This window comes from Dysidea avara, chromosome 4, assembly GCF_963678975.1.
Source record: "Dysidea avara chromosome 4, odDysAvar1.4, whole genome shotgun sequence".
NCBI lineage: Eukaryota > Metazoa > Porifera > Demospongiae > Dictyoceratida > Dysideidae > Dysidea > Dysidea avara.
In genome coordinates this window covers 41209242-41235607 of record NC_089275.1, presented here as the reverse complement: position 1 = coordinate 41235607, position 26366 = coordinate 41209242, and the positions used below count along the sequence as shown (strand labels likewise).

The window sequence follows — 26366 nt, the reverse complement described above, 5'->3', positions numbered from 1 at the left end:
TTATCACAGCTACTTTTTTTCCAAAGGATGCTTGAAAACACATTGGCATGGTCTTTTGAAGAGTATCTCAGTCTGGCCAGATTATCAGATCTTGAAGTCGCAAGTCCATTTGTTTCAACCATTTCATAAAAATCCTGGATGCAGTAGCTGGTGAAATTCTAAACTGATAAGCCAAAAATTCCAGAGGTGGATTGATGCGAAGTTTCAAGATAACCAGCATGAATTCCTGAAAAGGAGACAATTTGGTGACTCCATCACTTGGTAATGTTTTGTACACATGATCAAACACAGCCTTCAATACTTTAAAGTTAGGTAAGGTGGTGTACAAGTTTATGGCGTCATCATTTGCATTGAGCAGAATCTCTTCAGTAAAAGGACCTCGTAAATGTTTCTCATTCATTAGTTCCAATTGCTCGCTTAAAGATTTGATAGCTTTTTACTATCAGCAAGCTCCTTCTCCAACAAGAGTACTTTGCTGGAGCACTCACAATCACTTGTCTCCTTAGCCTTGAAATATTGGTGTGCAATTTCGATTTGTTCAGTTGCAATCAGCTCCACCTCTCCACTAATGATTATATTAATTTCATTAGCCACAAGAATGGGTATCACTTCTTCCATTTCCATGTTCACAATTCATCTTTGGTCTCTTTCCTGTACTCGTTCATACCTCTCAACCACTGCTCTTGAAGTACTATCACTGTTACTACCCTTATGACCATGATGCAAGGTTGTGAGCCAACTGGGGTTTGTTTGGTCTTACAAATCTGCAGGCGTTCCAGATACAAAATGTTTCGAACAAATCCTGTACTTATGTAGCGCATGAAAATCAAGGTCTTCTCTATGAATAGCGTCAAGATAACCATCTCGCCGACGTTTCCTCAACTCGTAGTCTTCCTTTCCTTCTCTGTCATGAACTGCTGGTATTCTATGAAAAGAAATGTTTTTATTTTGGTTACTGCCAGGACGAGGATCCGTATGGCTTGTACAACCGAGTACCACGCACTGAACCATTGTTATCCTTGAGGTTACTCGTAGTTGTGATTGTGGTGCTCCAATATGGCGAATTTCGTAAATTGCATAATTTTGCTCACGCGATGAAAACTCTATAGGCAAAATTTTGAGCAGTGCAGCATAGCATAATAGGTAAAATAATGAGCATAATTGGTGGGTCCCTACAGTTGATGGCACTAGTAGGACTCTAGCTTGATGACCCAGTGGTGGTCCTTTGTGACACAGAGTTACTCAGCATCAGTATAGAAGGTTTACACACTTGAATTGTATTATACTATGAGATGTGTAGTGCTAGTCTGACATTTAATAATGTCATGTCATTTCAGCCAATGAGGATCGCAAGTACATTCATGATGTAGTCTGCGAAGTTCAGGTAGTAAAATTTGAACCCAAATCAGGTTTGTGTGTTTGTGTTTGTTTGTTTGTGCGTGCGTGTGTATGTGTTTGTACGTGTATGTGTGTGTTTCTGTGTGTGCGTGTGTCTGTCTGTGTGGTGTGTCTGTGTGTAGTGTTGTTATGTAATCCATTGTGTTCATTATAGGTGTTAAGATAGATACTACTGAAGCTGAAGCTACTGCTTCATCTGGTGCTGCTGCAGGTAATTGAGGGGTGGGGCTTTGAGTGATGAATGTAATATAGAATTTCATTTAAAAAGACTGTTGAGGTTGCTGCACAAACCTGACAGTATTGCAGAATCTGTGGAATCCAGTCGGATACATCGAGCATGTGATTTAATGATTTAACGGGAGACTGCATCAGTTAGAAAAACTGTTTTTCAACAGTGTCCTACAAATAGCATACAGTAAGAAAACAAAGTACAAACACAACAAAAACATATACAAAACACAACATTAACATGGAGATACAACACATGGAAAGTACAGAAAAAATTTAAAATACAATTTCTTAAAAGTAGCTTTAAAATCCAATAGACCATTTTTTCTACACAATACAGGGGGTAAATCACTGCTCCATGATTAAAAATCCATTTTCCCCAATGTAATGTTAATTTGTGGAATAAACAAATGATGTTTATTGTGTCCTGTGTATATCTCCACATTGATAAACCAATCCCTCAAATAAGATGGACAAAGTTTGTGTATGACTTTAAACACCTGGACTGCTGTATGAAATCAATGCCTTTCCATCGGTGTAAGTTTAACAAATGAGCTACACGTGGAAATGCCCCACAGGAAACGAGAGTGCAGACGTTCCAAGGGTTAAGAAATTGAACATGTTACTGCCCAGACAACATCAAAATAATCGAAAATGGGCAAGACAAAAGATTGATATAACTGAGACAATGTATAGTCTGGTACGGTTTAAAGCATACAACTTACATCTTATCCTCTTCAACACATAGTTAATATGTAATTTCCAAGTCAAATGTTGATCTACAATCACACCAAGATAACGTGTACTAGTCACACAGGCAAGAGCCTTTCCATTAATAAACAATGACACAGTGTAATTCTGTAATTTCTGCCAGGATCCTACCAACATTATCACAGACTTGAAATATTTAGCTGTAGCCGATTTGCTTGTAACCAACGTTGTATTTGATTAAGATCAGGTTGAAAGTTATCCTGAACATGTTGTAAGTTTTCACTACCACAATGTAGCTCAGTATCATCAGCATACATGTTATCATTAGCATGTTCCACAATTGCTGGTAAATCATTCACAAATATAGAGAACAATAAAAGCCCTAGTATAGAGCCTTTTGGCACTCCAATCTCAACAGAACCCCATTCAAGATAGAAACCACCATGCTTTACTTGTTGTCGATCACTCAGATAAGCTTTTAAACCATGTATGAGCATCACCCACAACACCATAGTGAGTCAGCTTGTCTATTAAAATTACTATGATCTAATGCTTTTGCCGAGTCCAAAAAGCCAGTAACAGCGAACTTATGTGCATCAACAACTTTATGCCATGAATCAGCCACATGCACATCTTGTGTTGAGTGGTGAGGGCGAAAACCAGATTGGTAGGGTGAAAACAGGTTACACTAATTGGTTGTGTATAACACTGGTAAAACTGAAATCGGATGAAAATTGGTCAAGGATGAACTACTCTTAGACTTGTGTACTGGTGTGACAACAGCACATTTCCAAAGACTACAATAACTATAAGATCTGATTGACTACCTTAGCCAGTAACCTACTCAGTGCTAGTGGGCACGCCTTCAAAAATTTCATTGGAAAACTTGACTTTGGTACCCCTCGTAGACAAGTGACAAAAAGCACAGTGTCCAAAACATCATCAGCAGCTAGTATTTCCTCTAAAACAGCCACATCCAACTTACGATAACACCGAACAGAAATAATTTTGTGGCCAGATTGTGCATGGGATCTTCTCATGTGTAGGAAAGTTATTTCCCATTGAAATTACTGTTCGATTAAAAGTATTTTTAAGTAGATGTGTGATCTATTAGTATATAAATGAAACTGCTTGTATTATCCAAACAATTTGCTGAAAATTCATTGTCAGAGACCATTGGGGTTTGAGAGTCCACTGTATAATAATTATGTTTGTACTGTTGTCTACACATTCGTATATCACTTGTTAATATCATGACCTCTTGTTATATTATCAGATGAGAATGAATTACAACAAGTGGCAGATTCTATCCCTGGACCGATCACGATGTATCCAGAAGAGTTTGAGAAAGATGATGACACTAATTATCATATGGACTTTATTGTGTCAACATCCAACCTCAGGGCCACCAACTATGGCATCACACTGGCTGATAAACATCAGGTAATGTAACATGTATAGGGGACTCCTTTTGTGTACTTTTGAGAGTTGGGACCAATATCATTTAAGTGGAAGTGTTGTACATTACTTGTTCTGTTGTTCTCTACACAGAGCAAGTTGATAGCTGGTAGGATCATTCCTGCTATTGCTACTACTACCTCACTGGTTGTTGGGTTGGTGTGTCTGGAGATGTATAAGGTGTGTGTGTGTGTGTGTTTGTTTTGTGTACATTTGTATGTGCACATATGTAACTGTATGTGTGTGGTGTGTGTTTGTTACTGTGTGTAGTGTACAAGTCTGTGTCTGCCTATCTATTGAGTTTGTAACATACCATCATGTATCTGTTGTATTCTATTTCAGCTGATCAACAAATGTGAGAAGATCGGCACTTACAAGAACGGTTTCATTAATCTTGCTCTGCCGTTCTTTGCCTTCACTGAACCAGTTCCTGCTCCTAAGAAAAAAGTAGGTAGAAAATTGTATTAGTAGTATACCATATTGGTGGTGTGATGGTGAGGAATGACAAACTCCTTATTTGTCACAATTCTAATTCTCAGTAAAGAATGTCAGGCAGGCATATTAACAGTCAACCATATACCAAATTTATATTCCCATTATTCAAATTATGCACAGGGTGTGGTTAGTACCGTATGGAAAGTTTAGTGACATAAAACTTGGTTAATAGCTATTGGCACATACAGTAATACTTTAGCGATCTAATGGTAGCTGGAAATATACTTTTGCAGGGAAAAACTTTGGTGGCAAATTAAATGCCAAAATTACCAACATTTTATGCCGCCAAAGTTTTCTACTATATGGTAGTATGTTTTACCCCAACTAATGCCCACCATGATATTGCTGTCTGATTCACAGTACAATGACAAGGAGTTCACTTTGTGGGATCGTTTTGAACTAGACAGTAAAAAGGAGGACGGTTCAGAGATGACTCTACAAGACCTCATGGACCACTTCAAGGTGTGTCTAGTGTATTCTAATAGTTTAGTGATTATCTGGTGTATGCTTTTATTAGAATACACATAAACTAGAGATCACCATGGTAACACAGGGAGTGTCTATGTTGTATTCCTTCTTTATGCAAGCAGAGAAGAGAAAAGAGCGCCTTACCATGCCGTGAGTTCATGTGTATATGTGCATGTATATTGTCTTCTCTGGATGCTCCAATATCTTGACTACTGCATTGGTCCCAGGTTGATGTCTCAAAGTGCCCCTGGAGCAGGAAACTTGCTCCATCCATATTAACGGGGACCTTGAAACTGGAGAAGCAGCCAGCTGGCTGTGTTAATAGTACTCTTGTAGACTTTGGGTCAGTGGGTCAGCACCCCAGCAGGGTACTTGGTGGAGTTAGCTATCTAGGGATGTGCCAACTGAGGGGTAGGTAACAACCTGAAATTTCGTATATCATCTCTGAAATTATTTCTGAAAGATCAAATATTGCCTGAAATTTATACAGTTTGAAAGATGAAATTTGATGATCGGGAAAATTAATGAAAATTTATGAAATTTACAGAGTGTAACATTTGCGGATTTACTAATTTTGAAATTACTGAATTTTACGGAGAAATTTGTCTTGAAAGATGAAATATGGGCAGTCATATTTCTGAAAGATGAAATATGGGCAGTCGTCTTTGAAATTTCGTAGACGATTTTGGCTTGTTGCCTACCCCTTAGTGCCAACTGTCACATAATGAGTGATGTCCATGTGAGACGTACCGTAAGTGTAGAAATTTTCGTAGTGTAGAAATTTTCGTGGATTTCATGGTTTGCAGCTGATGCATGAAAATTAATCCACATAAAGCTGATCCACAAAAATTAATCCATTTAGAAACTCGCGTCTCAGCTCGAGCAGACCTAGTAACCGTTACCACCAATGCACTTTTCATACTATTAACGTGCATAATAGCTATATTAATTCTATGTAGTTCGCTACATAGCTATGACCTAACGACGGCACGTGCTCCTGCTCACCATGTGAATAGATACTGATGGCCTTGTTCAAGTATTTTTCCAGCAAGCAAGATTCTTTTGTGGTGAGTCAGCCCCACAAATTGGTTTGCTTAGTCCCAGATAAGTACGCCAGCATAAATGGAGTAGCCACTGAAGATATGCAAACAATAGTAAGCTGTAAACCTTAAACGCATGACTTTTGCTCCCCGCGGCTCCTTGAGAAAATAAACTGGGTTAAACCATGAAAATCATACCCACGAAATTTAATACACTTACAAACCTGTCTTTTTAGCAAACCACGGAATTTTTATGCACGAAATTTAATGGTATACCTTCACCCATGAAACATGGTACAGCTGTGGAGTACTAGTTCAGCTGTTTTTATTTTTTATTAGGTAAGAGTGGCCATTAGTTGAAAGGCTTGTCAACAATGATTTTATTTTGTCTGTCTGTCTATGAAGCAGCTCTCCTTTGAGATGCTTTTCCTGTCCAGGTTGTGTAATACAAGTATTTCCAGTTTTATTGTTTGTTTGACTGTGGCAATGGCAACTAGTATTTGTTTACCTGTGTGTATATGTGTGTACTTGTGTTGTAATGTTTCTGTACATATATCATTCTATTTAATACACACCACTATATCACACCTTGTTCCCCTCCTACAGGTTAACAGAGGTGGTTCAGAAGGTATCAAAGAAGAAGATTCCATCATATGTGAACAATTTAGTGTTTGAGATCTGTTGTGATGGTGAGGATGGTGAAGATGTTGAGGTGCCCTACATAAAGTACAAGTTCCGTTAGTAACTGGATCATCTTGTCTGCTGTGCAGTGTGCACTAGTTAACGCTATAGGATGTTTAAATTATTATTATTGTTTTTAAGAATCAGAATGCTGTTTAGACACTATGTGATAAATGATTGCAGGGGAACCTGTATAATATAGACCATCCAATAGTGGATCAAGATGTCCTGATTGAGGTCCTGATTTTGTCAGCTACTGTATTACACATACTGAGGTTTTTGCGTATCAACAAATTTACAGTGGTATAGTCATAGGTTTCTAATAGTTCTTGTGTGACAGCAAAAGACAAAGCAAATTCAGATAGCTTCTTATGAATTTTAAAATGTAATCGCACGTGACTTCTGCTTTAAATATTTATTGCGCAAAAACTAATTGTGGGGTAAAAATAAAATGAGTTGATTGGTTGAAATATTGTGCACATGAATTTCACTTGTTATTGTCACAATGCACTGTATATCTGGTAATGGTAAAACCAGGAACAGAGTAGGAATGGAGAAGTGGGTGGAAATAGAATTCCTTCGCTGCAGAACACTCTTCATTTGTAATTGAGGGGGTAGCAGAGCACAGATTTTCTCACGACTGGTGGCTGAAGTAGCAGTGACTGCTGTATTAGAGTGTTTTGCAACTCAATTGCTAAAAAATTATAAGATAAGCATATGATTGTACTAACAGAATGGCAATTGTATAATGTCTTAGTACAATATCAAATCTATCAATTAGAAAAGTCCAGAGGAGTGCAGCCTATGGTATTCATTATGAATGACTTTTCTCATGCTGGACCACCTTTAGAACAAAAGAAAATGTCTTAAACTGCTTATGCTCTTTAAATTGATTCACGGTCTTGTTAAAGTCTCATCAATTACTCTAACTGCCTTAACCTCATGTACTTGTGGTCACTCTCGTTGTTATACTATCAGCACCAATTAGAACTGAAACATATTTACATTCTTTCTTGCCTAAAATTATGGAATGATCTACCTCATGATCAGTTACTAATAATGTTGATAATTTAATGCCTCTACTATATAGCTCGCACCGCCTGTATGATTATCTGTGTTTGTAAACTCTTAGAAATTATAATAATAGCCAAATTTCTGGTGATAATGCATATCACCCTGGCTGTATCCTCGGCCTAAGTTGAAGTGACTGCTCTATCACAGTATGATCAGAGTATTAATACAAGTTTAACGTCATTACGAGCCTCTGAGAAATTTTAATACACTGGTGGGCAGTGGTGATATACATGCCAGCTTGGATTTAAGCCTTAATGTCATATAGTGGTAGTTCATTTGCTAGCTGACTATATATAATTATAATCTAGCCACTGATACCGCCAGGATGATCTACATTACTATGATCCACCATCAGAAATTTGACCCAAGACATTATACAATTGCCGGTCTGTTCGTACTTTTTAGGGTATAAAGGATCTATGTTTTTAGCAATTGAGTTGCAAAACACTCTAATACAGCAGTCACTGCTACTTCGGCCACCAAAGTCGTGAGAAAATCTGTGCTCTGCTACCCCTTCAATTACAATGTTCTGCAGCGAAGAGATTCCATTTCTCGTTTCCTTCCTGGTTTTACCACTAGTGTATATCCCGGTGGCAGTGGTATATTTCGAAAACTGATTTCAAAATTTCTAGCAGGCTTCACAAGTATTTTGGATGCTTGATTGGAGTAAAGTAAGTAACAATCTGTAGCTAGTCCGTGCGCATATAATACACCTATCAATCTCAAGCCCCATCTACCCCAGGTGGGGATTTGCAAATGTTAGATGACAAATTCCCTACCCCTGGGGACAATTTAGAGTTAAAAATCCCCTACTGACTAATTCGTATTATTTATCCCGGTAACAATATATGGCCAAGTATGGCTATTTGTGCTGCAAATTGTTAAATGATCTTTGAGAATAGAAGTAACTTTTGGAATGTCTTCTTGCTTTCTGGATTGCAGGGATTCTGAGGAGGATTCTTCAATATTGTGGATATGCTTGTTTAATGAAGTTCTATCAAAAGTAGTACCAATTTCAATCTCACCTGAGAACTTGGGCAGCAGTTGAGGATTTGTGAGGGGATTCGTCAATCACCAATGCCATAAGACTAGGCAAAAAGACCTCAGGTGAGAAGCCATGCCTTCTCAAAAGCACTGTATCTAACATTGATGACAAAAAGACTATACTTAGGAACTAGATTCATCTACGCAAGAAGATAATCCCCCTCAGATTAAGAGAATTTTTATTACACCAGACCTAACCCCCATGGAGCAGAAGAAAAACAAAAAGTTAAGGGAAGAACTCATCAATTTAAACAAAGATGGTATAATAATTATAAAAAAATGACACAATAGTGCAGAGAGGCACCTAAACCCTCCTCTCTGCACTGATAATAACATAAGTAATGATACATCCAATTTAATAAGTAATTATTCTTCTAATGATAGCACATCTACTAATCTAATTAGCACAAACAACCCGCTGACCTCAGCATCTTAAGCTTGAACTGCTGTAGCATCAGAAGCCAAGCCAAACAAGGATTGCTGCATGCAATCATTGATAAACTTAGAGCTGAAATCTGCATCGGATGTGAATGTCATCTTGACAGCACTTACCTACCTTCTGAAATATTCCTATGACCTTTCTATGTTATCAGGAAAGATCGTAAAGAAGGTAGTGGTGGAGCTAGTATTTATAGCTTACAACAGTAACATTCCTATAATAGAGAGCCATCACTTAACGATGATGCTGAAATGAAATGGGCCAAGCTTTGTATAAGCAACTCCAAACTAATCTATATATGTTTGTTCTACAGACCTCCAAACAATCCAACTGATCCCATTGCATCACCAACCTCAGGGCCTCACTGAGCAAAATATCAATTCACAATCCAGATGTCATCATTGCTTGTGGCTTCAACTTCTCTTCTATAGAATGGGAGGAGGATATAGGATGTATACAGTCAAGCCCAACTTATAGTAGTGATGTAAATCATCTGTTTACTGAAGTTATTAACAACTCTGGATTAGAACAGTTTGTTATCCAAGCAACCAAAAACAACCATACACTGAACTTAGCATTTACTACGCATCTTGACCTAATCAACGATTTCAATTTTGTGCAAGCTAGGCATCTCTGATCATGAAGCAGTTACCTTCAAAATTAAACTTCCCTAAAGTATTCCATCTGCAAAACATCTGAGGAAAGTTTACAATTATCATAGGGCTAGAACCAAAAGAATCTTAGAAGAAATGAACCATTTCTCAGGTACATTCCTCTCTCAAGAACCCTATCAATACTCTGTTGTAAGCAATTGGCAGCGGCTTAACAACATTTTGTTGCATCTAGACCAGTTGAATTGTATATTCCCAGCAAAACCATCAACCCATACAAAGACCTGCCATGAATGGCAAAAACATTAAAGCTCAAAAGAGGAAACGAAAGAGAGCAAGGCTAGATGTACCCAAACCCCTCTGACTGGATCCAGTGTACGTAAGTCTGCAAGTGATGTTGTCAACAAATCCTTAAGGCAAGCACATGGGAATTATTGTCAGCACTTGTTTGATGACTTTCACAATTAATTGTAAGAGATTCTGGTCACTAGTAAAGAGATCTCGTAAAACTTTTTTCAGTCAGTGGTGCCACTTGAAGTTGATAATAGCTTGAAAATTACAGCATCAACTAAAGTAGAAGTACTTGGAGAACAATTTTTTACCAGAGAAGATGACAACATTCCTGTAATACCTACCAGTCAGTATCCCTCAATGCCCAACATATCACATCAGTGGCATTGTATCCCTACTAAAGAATCTCAAGTCTGGTAAAGCTGCTGGCCCAAATGATATACCCACATGGATCCTCTAAACCTGTGCGGAGCAAGTAGCTCCAAGTCACTTAATTCAGGCATCTTACCAAATGACTGGCTCACCGCCAACATTTTTTCCAGTATTCAAGAGAGGTATAACAAATTAAAGTACTCCTGCCAATTATCAACCAATATCATTAACTGCAAAGTTATGGAACACGTCATATTCCACTGTATCATGGAACATCTACAACATCATCAACCCTTAGATCTGGCTTTTCCTATAATACCCAACTAATTTTTCTTGTAGATGATATCTTAAAAGCTCACTATCAAGTTGACCTGGTACTGCTTGACTTTTCTGATACAGTTGCTCATAATAAATTACTACTTAAACTTTCCAATTACGGTAAACAGTCTAACATTCATAAATGGATTACCACCTGGCTCACCTCCAGAACACAGAGAGTCTTAGTCGAAGGTTGCACATCTTCCACAAAGGAAGTCTTGTCTGGTGTTCCACTGAGCACTGTCCTTGGACCCCTAATGTTCTTACTATATATTAATGACATAGATACTAACAATACTTCCTCCATCCGTCTTTATGCTGATGATTGTGTGTTATATAGAGTGATTAAATCACCTCAAGATCGTCTTCTCTTACAACAAGACCTCAGTCACCTTGTTCAACGGACAAACACCTGGCAGATAACGCTGAACATTGGGAAATGCATGTGTATCAATGACCTGTACCAGATCATCCTGCTTCAATCCCCACAGTATTATCCCTGAGCATGCCTTAGAAATTGCGGACCAGCACGACTAGGGGCTAGACTACATAGTACTATGATGTGGTCTTATCATATCCAACTGAAGATCAATAAGGCAACTAAAGTTCTTAACCTTATCAAGTAGTCGCTACACAAGTGCACTAAAGAATTCAAAGAATTAGCTTAGTAAGACCAGTGCTTGAATATGCTGCAAATGTATGAGACCCCCAACGGAAGTATCTAATTGATAATATTGAGAAGACCCAACGTAGAACAGCAAGATGGGTAATGGAAGACTATCGATTGACAAAACAGTGTTTCAGACATGGTATTGGCATTAAATTGGCCTACTCTAGAACAGCATCATTTTAACAGTTTAGGCTTACCATGTTTTATAACTGTAAAAACGAATTCATCCATCAATGTACCACCTTAGTACAGCCCACTTAAATCTGCTTACAACACCCACCTATTCCATCCTCTCCACTTCACACTGTTCGCAGTGCCATGGTCATCCGCAACATATTATTAGATGAGCTTCTTCCCTAAGACCATCCAAGATTGGAACAAATTACCCCACTGACTTATTGAATGTGATTCACTCAATAAATTTTCTGATTACCTACAGTTTTGCTGACAACCAAGGCTGGACGACGACCTACTTACTATTTTATGTATATTTCTACAATTACGTATATACTTGTACCTATTAGTTATTGTTGTATATTGTTTTACTGGAGCTGTGATGTTTCAGCTCCTTGGGATACTATCAACAACAAGCTGCCTATCCCAGTCACAAATCAATCAATAGCTAAGCATTGTGAGCCACTTAACATAGTGAAATCATTCTATCATAGCTCTATAGCTGTAAAATAAGGAACAACACAGTGTAGTTTGAGCTCAAAGTTGAATTGGACTCCAGAATCTGCAAGATATTCACTTAAATTGATATTAATAAAGATGAAACCATACAGTCAGTGGTAGTACTGAATCTAACTACATTCCAACCACTCTCTGACTGCTATTTTCACTAGGGAAGGGAAGGACTGTTATTCATGGTTGCAAAATTTTCAATGATGCTGTGGTCATTGTAAAGTGCACGGCATCTTCTTTGGAAAGTTTGTATTCAAGGCAATGGTTGTACTTTATCATTTAGCTATATGATATATATGTACTGACTTTCAAAAGCAATGTAGCTACTATATTCAATGGTTACATTTATTGGTAAAATCATCAATCAGTCAAGCAATCATTCATAGGGTGCTACATACATACATGACTATCTTCAGTGGTGTGCAAAACACATACACTGACTTTTTCTTTTACAGTGTATGAATCAACATTGGTATGGAAGGATGTGTAGTACTACTAGCCAGTAAGAGTGCACTGGTCAAGAAGAGGTCTAATATTACCATACACCAACTAGTCATTGTTTTGTGATTGAATGTATTTTTCAACAGTGTTTTCAGTGGAAACTTTGTGCTCGAGACTGATCCTAAAATACATTCACCACTCACCCGTGACTTGTTGATTTCAGAAGAGATTAGCTCTTCCCTTCTTGCTCTTGTCATTGCCTAGCTCAGTATATAGTCTAGCTACGATGCAATCGACTATATATATTATTTATTTATGATTGTAAAACTCACAAATTTGAGTATAAAAACAATGTCTTTAGATTATTAATTACTGTTTTTCATTGAATGTGTCAGTGTTAATACTGAACTGCAATTAATAAAAACATCTCATGATTTTGCTTCTAGCTTAAACAACAAAGGTCAAACTGATGCCGTGTTACTAGATTTTAGCAAGGCTTTTGACCGAGTTCCGCATCACTTACTGCTCACAAAGCTTCAACATTATGGTGTAAGTGGTAACATCTTGAACTGGATTACTGAATTTTTGGACAGCCGTACTCAGCATGTGGTATGTGGTGGTGCCACCTCTAAACCTATAAACGTAACTAGTGGCATATCTCAGGGAAGTGTGTTGGGACCACTATTATATCAATGACATCACTACCAATTTATCATCTTCCTGTCATTTATTTGCTGATGACTGTATTTTGTTCAGAAAGATTGATACACCGGACGACGCTAAAATACTTCAAGAAGATTTGAGAAAACTGGAAATATGGGAAGAGACCTGGGGGATGAAATTCATACAGAGAAATGCATGATATTAAAATCACATTAGAACATAATCCTTACATTGCGGAATACACCCTCCACGGCAAAAAACTGAATCCTGTTGCAAGTGCTAAATACTTGGGTATCAATTTTGACAGCAAGCTTACATTCAACCATCATGTGAACACACAATACTACATCAATAAACTAGAAGCTGTTCAGAAACATGCCGCTTGTTTTATTGTGTCAGATTACCGCAGATTAAGTAGTACTCGAAGTAGTATATCACATATCCCAAATTCATTAAAGTTAAAATCCATAGTGTACCACCATACAAGGCTTCGTCTCTTGATGTTCTACAAGATTGTCAATCACCTAGTAGATCTAGACTGAGCTTCCTATCCCCAGTTATATTGTACATTCTACAAGATGTTTACGAGGAAACCAGGATAAGTTGATCAAACCATCTGCTACTGTTGATGCATACAAATTTAGTTTTTATCTAAGACTTCAATTACCCTATGGAATCAACTACCAATCAATGATATTTATTCCCTAATGATTTCCATTGTATTCTTCAATCAACACTGACACATTCAATGAAAAACAGTAATTGGATTGTTTCTATAAACTTACTCAAATTTGTGGGTTCCACCTAGAGTCGACAGCAATGTGACTGTAGGAGATCTTGAGTGTCACAGCACTAATGCTACTAGTGTCGCGCCTAAGCGCTATTGATTGAGCGATTAAGCCAACCAACTCTCGGCCACCATAATAATGATTGCATACTGTTAACCGCTTAGACGATTTTTCTGTAAAATCACTAATTTTCGTGAATAATCACTGAATATTGTTTGCACCACGAAATTATTATCCCACGAAAATTTCTTGCCTCCAAGTTGGGATTTTTTCTGTTCACTGCTCGTTGTTAGTCAGAGATACCAACCTCTGAACAATTTTAGGAGTGAGACCTCAAACACTACCAGCAATGTGGACCAGACTCAAGTGTAGCTCCAGGATTTTTGGTAGTGAAGACCAAAAATAAAAAAGCTCGCTGCATGCTCAAAGTACAAAAATAAGCACAGAGCTGTAAGCACAGGGCTAATTATGAAGTAGATCAGGCGTGAGAAATGCGTGAGAACTAAGCTGATACAGTGAGAAACAGAGGGTTAGGCGTGAGAGCGTGAGATTATTGACTCACGCCTAATGCGTGGGAGTTGGCATGTCTGCACTGTTAGTCGGTGTGTTTTGTAATCGTAGATGAGTATGAGTGAAGCACAGGAAATCGATGAAGGGCTTTACTCCAGACAACTGTAAGTGGTGTGCGTTAAAAAGTTGTTAAATACTTACCTTATCCTATTTAATGAGCACCACCAATTAAGTACGGTTAATGTAGCCAAGGCTACCTAATATTGTGGTTTTAGTACTACAATATAATTTCAGCTACAAAGCATCAAATCTAGCCAACTGCTTGCATTTTTGTAGAATCACTGCACGTCTGCAGGTGCCAGAAAATGGCAACATCCTTTTGTGGCCCTTTTTGGCATGTCTTTGCAAGTTCTATTCTAGCTTGTTATTTTCATGGAATTTGTAGTTTTAGTTCCTGTCTAGTTTAAAGGAAGCCATTTTGTATGGTCAGTCTTCCCACTCAAAAGTGTAGGCGTGGCTTGTGGTTGCTATGTACATGTTGTTTGTGATGTTGAGTGGTTTATGTGTGTGTTGTTGCTAGCTATGTGCTGGAACACGATGCCATGCGTAAGATGGGCAGATCCAATGTGCTTATATCTGGCATGAAAGGATTGGGGGTGGAAATTGGTAAGTACCTTAAAACAAGTGCACAACAAAGATCAGGTTTGAAAGGACCAGTTAATGTGTCAATAAACCCTGTAGTTTGGTAATCGGGAGTTATTTAATTTACTTTGGTTGAAGTTGCCAAGGTGTTTATACTTGTATTTCAACTTTAGTGTATTATATTGCATAGAGTTATGTCTGAAGTATGTATGTGGAGTGTAATACTAGTTTTCAGTTTGGTGACTACTGTATGTTACACATGTGTGTTTGTTAGCTAAGAATGTCATATTGGGAGGTGTGAAATCTGTCACTCTTCATGACACTGAACCAGCCCAGCTGGCTGAGCTATCTTCACAGGTTTGTATGTATGTAAGTAAGTACGTATGTACGTATGTATGCATGTATAATAGGTCTAGATTTTTTTATGTATTCAGTTTTAGTGAGGTCTGATCACAGAGCATCTTCAATATTAATGAGGTGGTCCTATAAACAGGATGGCTGCTATGTGATGTTTTGCTGTATATACTGTGTGTTCAAGTTCCGTTAACCATTGTGTTGATTGTTTGCTTCTTTGTTATAGTTCTTCTTGACTCAAGAGGATGTTGGGAAGAACAGAGCTGAGGCGTGTGTTGCTCGCTTGTCAGAGCTATACAGTTATGTGCCCGTCAATGTCAACACTTCCCCTTTAACTGAAGATTTTGTCGTACAATTTCAGGTGTGTAGTAAAAGTATAGTGTAGTGTTTTGTTTGCTAGTTGTTCTCATATGGGTGTGTCGTGTGGGCGTGTTTGTACTTATGACATAACCAGGTAGCATTGTATGAAACTTACGGTAACGCATGCACCTCTTTCTCTTTTCAGGTTGTGGTACTTACCAATTCAAGTTTAGAAGAACAGGTTAAGATCGGAGAATTCACTCATAGTAAAGGAATCAAACTGATTGTGGCAGATACCAAGGGCCTGTTTGGGTGAGGGTGGTGTGTGCTGCTTAGTGGCAACATTGCTTACTTGTACTTTACTATTCCATATTTTGTTACAGAGAAATCTTTTGTGATTTTGGTCAAGACTTTGTTGTGTTTGACAATAATGGGGAAACCCCTGTCATATGACCCCTGTTAGCTGTATGATATCTGCTGTAACTCAGGTATGGAGTTTGGTTGAGTATTTTGTTCATTTTGCATGTCACACACTAGGATAAGGATAGTGTGGTGACATGCTTGGAAGAGATGAGGCATAGCTTTCAGACTGGAGACTATGTTACCTTTAGGTCTGTATACTGTGTGTGTGTGTAGTGCATGTATTTTTGCAGCGTGGCTAAGCGTGCATGAAGTGTGCATGCTTGCATGTACTACTTTACGTGTACATATGTTCATTACAGGGGATGACAGAACTGAATGGCTGTGAGCTGAGGGAGGTCACCTATCTAGGTTAGTGACCTTGTGAAATGGACATTTGTGTGCATGAGGTGATACACATGTTATGCCACTTCCAAAATGTCATTTGTGTGTTGCAGGAAAGGTGTATGTGTATGCAAAGAGATCTGCCCAGTTAAAGTATGTAATAACTTGTAATGTTTCTTCAGGTCCCTACACATTCAGTATTGGAGACACTAGTGGACTGTCCCCTTATGTTAGAGGAGGAATTTGTACTCAAGTGAAGATGTCTGAGACCCTGCAATTTGTGAGTTACAACTACTGTGCTACTGTGACTTGTGAAGACATACTGTAGACACATTTGTGTACACACCATCTACGCGCAAATGCACACACACACATACACACAAACACACAATACCCACGCACACAAAGACACACATGCGCACACAACCTATGTATGGTTTCTGTGTGCACATATTGATAGAGGTCAGGATATCCAACTAATCAGGATGTTGAGTCATTATACATTTGTTATATTTGTGTGACTATCATTTCTGTCTTGTTCCAAATAGAAATCCATCAAGGAGGCCATGGATGAGCCTCAGTTTCAGCTGACAGATTTTGGCAAGATGGAATGCCCGGCTCAGCTCCATGTAGCTTTCCAGGTGAACTAGGGAAGAAGAAAAAACAATAGTACCATATGTGACCGGATCTACGGAAACCTGACACAATTGCACATTTTTCAAATTCCTGTTTATTAAATATTTATGATCTACTTAGCCAAGTGTACCCTCTGGTGAACTTCAGCCTCATATGCCAATATCTTTAGGAGTTACAGCCCTACAAAGTAAAAATAGCAACAACAGAAAAATTGATTTGTACAGCAAGTATAGGGAAAATAAATTACAGGCGCTTGCAGAAAGAGCTGTAACTTACCAACAGATTGAGGTACAGAGCTAAAATTTTCACCAACGTGTTTGTCATGAACAGGAGAATCAATTACTGGGTAAGTTTTCCTTTACTCGCCTGCATACAAAGGCGAAATTCGTGAAGAAAACTCGATCATGTACGATCACTTCAATGTGACGTAAACAAATGCTCATAACTTACGTATCCTTGGATCTACTGCAGCGAAACAAAGATTTACCAACTCCTCTTTAGCAGGCGAATAAGATGATATCCAGGCTTTTATTGTTAGTCCCTTCCTTTACTAAGAAAGAGGGTTCAAAAAATTTACGAATTTTTTTCAATAATATGCAAGTATTTCACCCAATTTATTCAATGCTTTATACTGTAAATTTAGGCTTGTACGGATTTAGATAGATCTGGTGACATATTATTGTATACACTGTATTTGGTGTACTGTCCAAGCATCTAACTCAGGTGTCATAGAATTTTAGTGATGCGATTTACTCAGAATAACTGACAATGTTACTTTAATATGTGTGCATGCAATTAAATGAGACACTTAAGGATTTATGTAATAGGTGACCTTTCCTACAATGATCCAGCAGTCTGCCCACACTGGTCGGCAGTGGTTCAAAGCGACCAGTACCTCTAAAAACCGACCAGTACCCTCTTAAGTCCGACCAGTACAATTCTTACATATATCACTGATACACATGCAATATACCCTAATACAACACACAGCATATCAGTTCATGTTAACTTTAGGCCACCACTCAGGAATTTCTGGACAGAATTGTGATGATCAGATAAACAGGTTTAACTGCATGTACAACTGAAGCCGCAGCCAGGTGTATACTTTGTAGTAAAAGCATCCAAGGCAGTTTATAAAGAGAAATCAATACTTTAAAATGCATAGTTATTGGTGTTTGAATTTCAAGGCAGGATGGCTAAGTGGTGTAAGGCGCTGGTTTTAGGCACCAGTCACTTTGGTGGCGTGGGTTCGAATCCCACTCCTGTCATTTTTATTTTTGTTCTTTTTCTTCACACTGTAATTTTTCCATTTTCTGTTGTATGAGTATAAGTAGGATTTTATTGTGTTTATTGTGCACACTTAGAAATAATCCCATTGTTCTTCTTTAGGCTCTGCATGCTTACAGGAAGAAGCATGGGTCCTTGCCCAAGCCTTACAACAAGGAAGATGCAGTAAAGTTCATGGAAGAGGCTAAAGTGGTTAACGAAGGTGCCAAAGCCAAGGTACACAGTCCCATGCAGTATTCATTGTAAAGGGTATTAAAATATTGTAAATTGACTCTTTGTGTGTGCATGCAAATATTGGCAGTGTTCTTGCAGTTTATAGCAACGTACAATTTACAGATTGACAAGATTAATGAAAAGCTGTTTACCTGGTTGGCATATGTTGTCTCAGGGGACGTGGCCCCAATGCAGGCTGTGATTGGCTCCATTACTGCTCAGGAAGTGATAAAAGTTAGTGCATATTTGTAGATTATCGTATCAAAAGGTTGCATGCAAAATGGAAACTCAAAAATGAGGATACCTACATCTAGTAGAGGTCCCAAAGTATCCTGTAGTGCTAACAGATGTAGAAAATGTGTGACACATTATCAGGTGTGGTTAATTCCAGGTCCCCGAGTGTGGGTCTCTTTTCCAATTTTGACTCAAACTTTGTTCACACAAGATTTAGCATTACACTAGCTCATAGATGCTCTATGTGATGTGAAAAGATTTGAATGTACGATAATACTGTCTGTAATCATATGCCTCATAGCAACTGGATTGACAGGTGGATTATAAATTTGTATATAGTAAGGTTTTATCTTATAAAAGACAGTGGCTGATAATCTTTACATGCCAAAGTGAAGATTTCTGAAGGGTGTGTCTATTCATGAAAAATCATGCTCAATTTAAAATGCTGGCTTTACTGATTAATCAAAAATGATGACTTTACAAATTTATTTTTCGAAACTAGTCTACAGTACGTGATACTACAGTTTTGGCGATATATCACGATATTTTGAAAGTATTGATATCGCGATATTTTCTTATTAACTATCATGATACCATGCCTGTACATTACTGTCATTAAAAATCCATTTGTTATAGCTAAGAATCCTTGTAAGTCATAACTTGGTTACCCCTGCAGAGAGGTATGTACACCATAACATAACCTCAAAGCATGTGTTACAATAACTGTTACTGTAAACAGGATGACAGTGGCTAGTTTTTAAACACTTCCTGCAGGATTACTGAGGAATACACTATGTAGCACCAGCTATGATTGATTTATTTATAAGTATCGTGAACTATTCAGTATCGTGAATAGTGGCTTTAGTATTGATCGTGATACGAAAATGGCAGTATTGCTCAGCCCTAGTATGTACAGTAGTCAACTGCATCTATAATTTATAATGAATCTTAAGAGCGTGACACAAATTTCCGTGAACGCAGCTCTCCGTGAAAATAAAACTTATTTTAATAGCTAGGAATACATTGGAAGAGAAGAGGGAGCAGTTGTATAGCTACCATGTTTATAAAGACATTGGACTCCTGTCATTGGCGAGGAACTTACTTGCATCATACAGTATGATAGTACTATATAGTAGGGACCACAAAGGAGTAGGTGCGGCCCACAAAATAGCATCACCCAAAAACCATCCTCAGTTTTCCCCGACGACGATGAAACAGTGTTGGTTAGGAAAAACTAAGCCCAAACAAGCTTTCAGATCAACCTGAAACACTTTCAACAAGTTGCTATGGAATTTTAAAAATAGTTTATTTAACGGAATTTTCTACTGACTGCCTGACTGACTGATGCCTTCAAACAAGCGTAACTCGATAACGACTAAGACTACGGGCTTGATATTTTCACTGTTCAACGTCGCTTCGGTGCGAGAGGTGCCTGGAATACCGCAGTACGTACAATGCATTCTTCATGGACTTACCTTTGTGTCCCATTCATCTTTGCTGACAGTGAAAAGTGTTGATTTGGCGGTAGCACATGATAGCTTCCCTTCGTAATGGAAATTGTCCATATATTTCATAGTGGCTATTTTGATGACAACGAAGCGTAATGGATACTCTTTTCAGACGATAATTGATATTGCTGGGGTGCGCGGCGCCATTTCAGATGCGGTATGCATGGGTTGACCAGTCATAATAATTATTTACAAAAAAGTTTAACAAAAAAGTACACAGAAAAATTTGGAATTTTCTACTAGAGTAGGGACCATAGCACATCGGTAAAAAGTACTGAAACAAGTTGGAGTAGTGCACGATATCATACAGTACGATAGTACTGTATAGTAGGGACATCGAAGGTGTGGGGGTGATCTGTGATATAATATAACCCAAAAACCTGCCGCGATTTTTCCTCACAACGACATGACAGTGTTGGTTGGGTAGAACCAAGCCCAAAAGTGTCTTCAGATCGACCCGAAACGTTTCCATCAAGTTGCTACAGAATTTTAAGAAGAATTATTCAACAGAATTTTCTACTGCCTGCCTGCCTGTCTGACGTCTTCAGTCAAGTGTAGTGGAAAACTGGCTACAGCTACAGCCCTAATTCTTTTGCAGAAACATTTCTAGTTCACTTAAGAAAAAACCTTTGGTATAGTGATAAACATATATACAATGCCATGGCCATCAGTCAAGGTTCTACCGCTGAGTGTTAATAGACTACAGTACGGCTTCCATCTACCAGTGTATATTGCATCAAACTATTCGAATACACATGGTCGCCGGTTGCACCAAACTATTTGAACACACGTGTACGTAACTCGCTGTTGATATCGATCAGACAGAGCAACTCACGGCGAACTATATAGCAATGTGTAAGTCAATAAATATAGTTTATTTAGTAACAATGTTAAACCGAGTCGGGACATCCAGGTCCCGCTTTACAGATTATTCGAGTCTTGCTAAATTGTTACCACACGTACGTCATAGCGTAGCCCTGCTTCTTTTGTGAGCCATGCCCACTTACGTAAATTACTGTCTGTAGACATATGGTAGCCACACCCATTCATCAGTCTGTAGGTATGCATGAATCCACGTCCATTATTGTCTGTAGGCTTATGTAGAGCCACGCCTACTGATCAGTTGTTATTGTATGAGTCATAATATAATAGTGCTGTGATTAACTCTTTTAAAATATTGTGACTAGTTTTGTGAAAAGCAGGCTATTTAGTAGTCATGAGCTAGCAAAAAAATTCACAAACAAGTATAAGAAAAAAATTAAGAATTTTCAATTAGAGTAGGGACAGTGTATAGTGCTGCAATAAAAGTACTGAAACAAGTTGGATCGGAGTAGTACGTAATGTCCAAATACTGCAAAACAATAAGAAGTGATTATCTCTACTGTGCATTGAGTGTAGCACAGTAGGAATATTCACTTCTTATTATTTTACAGTATTTGGACATTACGTACTAGCTACTCCAATCCAGCTTGTTTCAGTACTTTTTATTACAGCACTATACACTGTCCCTACTGTAATTTTTTCTTATACTTGTGAAATCACAGTAAAACAATAAGAAGTGTTATATTCCTACTGTGCTCAAGATACCATAATGGAAATGCACAGTAAGGATATTACACTTCTTATTGTTTTACTGTGATTTAATATTGTGCATTACTCCAACTTGTTTCAGTACTTTTTATCGATGTGCTATGGTCCCTACTCTAGTTGAAAATTCCAATATTTCTGTGTACTGGTTAATATAGGAATGTGCGCTATGTTACGACTATTGAGGTGCTTACTGTGCACCTTTACAGTTTGTTTTCATTTCATTGTGACACAATAATATGTAGAGTTATAGGGCAAGAAAGCACGAAAACATTGAGAACATGTGTGTTAGTGTGTATGAGCCCTGTCAGTATGGGTAGGTATAGTGTAGTTTCTGTCTGGTTGACACTATTTAGTTTCAGTTCTAAATTCTGTGCACACCACACATATTGGAATGTATGAATAAAAAAACAAATCATGTAATTTAGGCATGTAGTTCTAAAAATGGCACACAGTTGTGTTGATAGTTTGATAAAATGAATATCCTTGTAAAGCAGGTTCGTCTTGTTTGGGGTCAAGTCTCTTATCCTGTCCTAGATATGAATTCTGTTAGTGGGGTAAGTGATAAACTAACCTCTCATCAGCTTACTACCTCTTATGGTCGTGTTGTTGTACTGTTAAACAAATTAGTGGTCCTCTACCAATGGGTAACATACTAAAATGGTCAGAGCTACCATTGCATCATTTACCGTATAGCGGTTTTTATCGCAAGGACTTTAATCTCGCGTTTAATTCACCATATTTAATCACATGGAGTTTGTTATCAGTAGGTTTTTAGTGCCTGTACAACTTGTGTTGGAACATTCATAATGGCTCAATCAGTTGCTTGCTCCACTACACGACACGTGTTTCTTCACCAAACATCGCTGAACATGGCTGCCCTACCCTGGCAAACTTCAGGTGCCTGCATCAATTCATCCTGGATACAAGCAAAGATACCCTGTACAAAGAAACACGGCTAACACGACAAATTTCACTGCTTTCCATCTAGTGCCCCAACACTTATTACATTGAGTAATAAATTCCCGGGAGGAATGTAATGTCGCGAAGTTGTCACCTCGCGAGATTAAGTGTCGCATGATTTTATTTTCGCAAATAAATTCGTCTGCAAGAAAAACCCGCTATACAGTAGTATATATGGTAACCTGTAGGATGATCCGTGATGTCATCTTTCCTAACTTGGCAAAGTTCTGCAGCAAATTTTGAAATAACAAACAATTTTTTTCAGATTTCCTGTCTAATATTTGGTTGCACAATAAAGTTTGAGGTTGATATTTATGTGTAATAGAAAAGTAATTTACAGTACATGGAAGTGTTGTGCTACCCTCATCAATAGGTGTCTGATCTTCTGGTCCTTATTTATAGTTCTGCTATAAGTGAACACTGATAAAGTTACTATTCTGTTTGTTAAAATTTTGGTTTATTTCTTCTTTCACTTTTTTACACCACCAAGCTTTACTTTTCACAATGTACATACTGTATTTACTAAGATAATAATATTGCACTGCCTTCAATAGTAGCAGCACTTGAACATGACCACAATCAATTTTAAAAGCTATGAGCTTAAATTAAATACATTTTATTTTATTGACGAGTTGTGGTCGAGTTTGAATAGTCACTGCATTGATATTTGGTACTAAGATAAATGCCATGGCATTTAACTAAGTATGGTGTTCAATGAAATCTATTGGATTTTTTTTGTTTTTGTTTGGAATTGTAAAGCTGCATTGCGTAAGCAAGCCTTCCGTGCCTATATACACAAAGCCAACTTTGCTGTTGTACAGTAATAAAACTTTATTATGTACAAATTACGTGTATTTGAAATGCAGCAATGGCATCAGTTACACTTTACTTCTATCCTAGCTGTTTTTATTATTTCACAGTGAACTGTTTAAAAGTTATTGACATGATAGTAAAAACAAGAGTATTATGGACTCTTGGCAAAAATGAGAGAACGATTATTTTGAATCTGTTGTAGTGTATAGGTGTATTTCATTTTCAAAATTAATTAAGGCTTTGAAGGGTAAATATTAATTAATAGTTTAAACAATGCTAGAATCACCATAGCAACTGCCATTGTATTGAATAAACTGACCAACTCAAGCACGACTGATTGTGTACACTGTAAATAATAGGTGAATGTATTCAGGACAATGTGGACAACTGGTACCCCTGCTAATCTAATAAACCATTGAAATGCCAACCATAGAGGACTTGCATGCGAAAACTGTTGTGATAAAAAATGCTTAACAACTGTTGCTAGTCTGACATTTGTGAGGTTTTACTTTTCAATGGAACGCAATGGGGCGAATGCACTTACTTGGTCACCACGCTTTACCAAATACACTGTAAGAGAATCTCTGTCAAAAGCTAGGATAAGGTTAGAAACAAACATTAAATACTAGCACTAAGTTGGACAAGCGTAATATCAATTTTTCGTCGATTAGTTGTGAACGTTAACACTTCGTACAATTTTTATGATGGCTATCCAAGTGACTAACCTGGTGAACGTGTTCCATTCTACACTAAACCTTTGACAATGGTTGTAGCCTTCACTCGCATACCTCACAAATGTCTGACAAGCAACGGTTGTTAAGCATTTTATGATAATACGTCATAACGCATCACGCGTGCAATCCCTCTATAGCTTGTATGTAGCTATGGAATTGGCAATCTTTAGGTAGTGTTTGTATAGTCCAGCGCCTAAACCACAAAATCGTTTACTTTTTAATAAAAGCACCAAATTTCTTATGGGGTTTGTAACACGTGTACTAAGTGAGAAGGGGAGGCATGTAAAAAGTCCTTTGGAACCCAATATTTTGGACCTTGTCAATAAAACTATTTGTTTACATGGAAAACAATCAATATCCTATTAGTTTAAAGGCTGGATCTAGTATTAGACCAGTACAAAGCCTGCAGCTGCAACAAATGGCCATTAAAATGTCACATGAAACAAATTGTTTTCTTAGTCTGGCAGTAAACAAAATGACTGAAAATGCTATTTTCAAGGGTCTTTATTAAAGTTTTGCATTTCCAATGCACACAGTTCTGTAGTATCATGTACAAGGATCATCCTGATGTGTATCATTTATTTATCAAAAGTGCATAACAAACTTTATCAAATGATGAAGTTTTGATTGGTTACAGGTGGACATAAAATTATTGAAATCCCCTCTGTATATGCATAAATCAAGCAATTATCTTTGCAATGTTGATCAAATCTGATTAGTATTGTAGAAATACCTTGTTATTTGGTGATATTCCAATGATTTTGTGTCCACCCGTAACCAATTAAAACTTCATCATTCGATAACTTTTGTTATACAACTTCAGTAAAGAAATCAGAATGATCCTCACTACAGAACTGTGTGCATTGGAAATGCAAAATTTTAATAAAACCCCTTGAAAATAGCATTTTCAGTCATTTTGTTTACTGCCAAGCTGAGAAAACAATTTGTTTCATGTGACATTTTAATGGCCATTTGTTGCAGCTGCAGGCTTTGTACTGGTCTAATACTAGATCCAGCCTTTAAACTTGATTGTTTTCCATGTAAACAAATAGTTTTATTCACAAGGTCCAAAAAGTAGTGTTCCAAAGGACTTTTTACATGCCTTCCCTTCTAAAATCACTTAGTACATGTGTTACAAACCTCATAAGAAATTTGGTGCTTTTATTAATAAGTGAACGGTTATCTCAATTAGAGGGTCTTAGGTGCTTACTAGTATGTACTTTTTGTGTAAATTTTTGGCATTCATTGTTATTTTCAAAGCTGACCTACCCGAAGATTCACAAGGCATTATTTAAGTTAGATTATCTTGACTGGTGTGAATGTCATCTTCAAAAGGGCTGGTAAATTTGAACCAATCAACTGTCCATACATTGTTCTAGAATGTTTACATACTATGTCGATGGTGTTTGTTTACTTTGCCTTACTTAGTCAATACGAGGTCACAAGACACACTTTGTCAACTTATGTGTAGTCTTTCAAGGAGCTGTGTGTATTGTTTGCTGCAGTATAGGATAGCAACAAGATGTAGACATGATATAAACTGTTGAATCTTGTTGTGTTTGTGTTTTATTGCAGCTAAAATTTCATATTTTGGTCACGATAAGTTCTTTGTTATATAAAATCTGCACACCACTAGTGAGACTGATACGAAGCCATAGCAACAGTTGGACCAACACCTAACAACTGGAATATTGCAGCTGATATTACTTTATATGGGCATTTTAGTAACTTTGAAGACTTTAAAAAATATCTTAAAGAGTTGTGATTTATTGTGTAAACATTAAATTAAGTGTTTGTGAGTATCACAAGCTATTTGTGATGTGTTTGAGTCTTCAAATACAAGTCTAAAGCCTATATTTTTACCAAGGCAGGATGGCCGAGTGGTCTAAGGCGCTGGTTTTAGGCACCAGTCACTTTGGTGGCGTGGGTTCGAATCCCACTCCTGTCATTTTTTTTTGTTTTTTTTG

General features: G+C 37.6%; 1 protein-coding gene, 2 non-coding genes and 1 pseudogene across 4 annotated transcripts in view; all 4 read left to right on the top strand.

Moving 5' to 3' along the window:
- Positions 1-26366, top strand: part of LOC136252145 (ubiquitin-like modifier-activating enzyme 1) — a 571137-nt gene that overhangs the window by 21197 nt on the left and 523574 nt on the right. The window contains exons 24-31 of one of the 2 annotated variants that reach the window (XM_066044536.1): positions 1338-1409; positions 1553-1609; positions 3614-3780; positions 3889-3975; positions 4138-4242; positions 4651-4752; positions 4808-4908; positions 6405-6644. The exons of the other annotated variant lie outside the window; for it this stretch is intronic. Coding sequence (XP_065900608.1) covers positions 1338-1409; positions 1553-1609; positions 3614-3780; positions 3889-3975; positions 4138-4242; positions 4651-4752; positions 4808-4908; positions 6405-6540 — 827 coding nt within the window. The 3' untranslated portion in view covers positions 6541-6644. Of the gene's footprint in view, positions 1-1337; positions 1410-1552; positions 1610-3613; positions 3781-3888; positions 3976-4137; positions 4243-4650; positions 4753-4807; positions 4909-6404; positions 6645-26366 lie in introns of those variants that run through there. 2 annotated transcript variants of the gene reach the window in all.
- Positions 14106-16696, top strand: LOC136252155 (ubiquitin-like modifier-activating enzyme 1; annotated as a pseudogene).
- On the top strand, positions 18247-18328 carry Trnal-uag (transfer RNA leucine (anticodon UAG)). The gene has a single exon. It is a non-coding gene; the product is annotated as a tRNA-Leu (tRNA).
- Positions 26266-26347, top strand: Trnal-uag (transfer RNA leucine (anticodon UAG)). Its single transcript has one exon. It is a non-coding gene; the product is annotated as a tRNA-Leu (tRNA).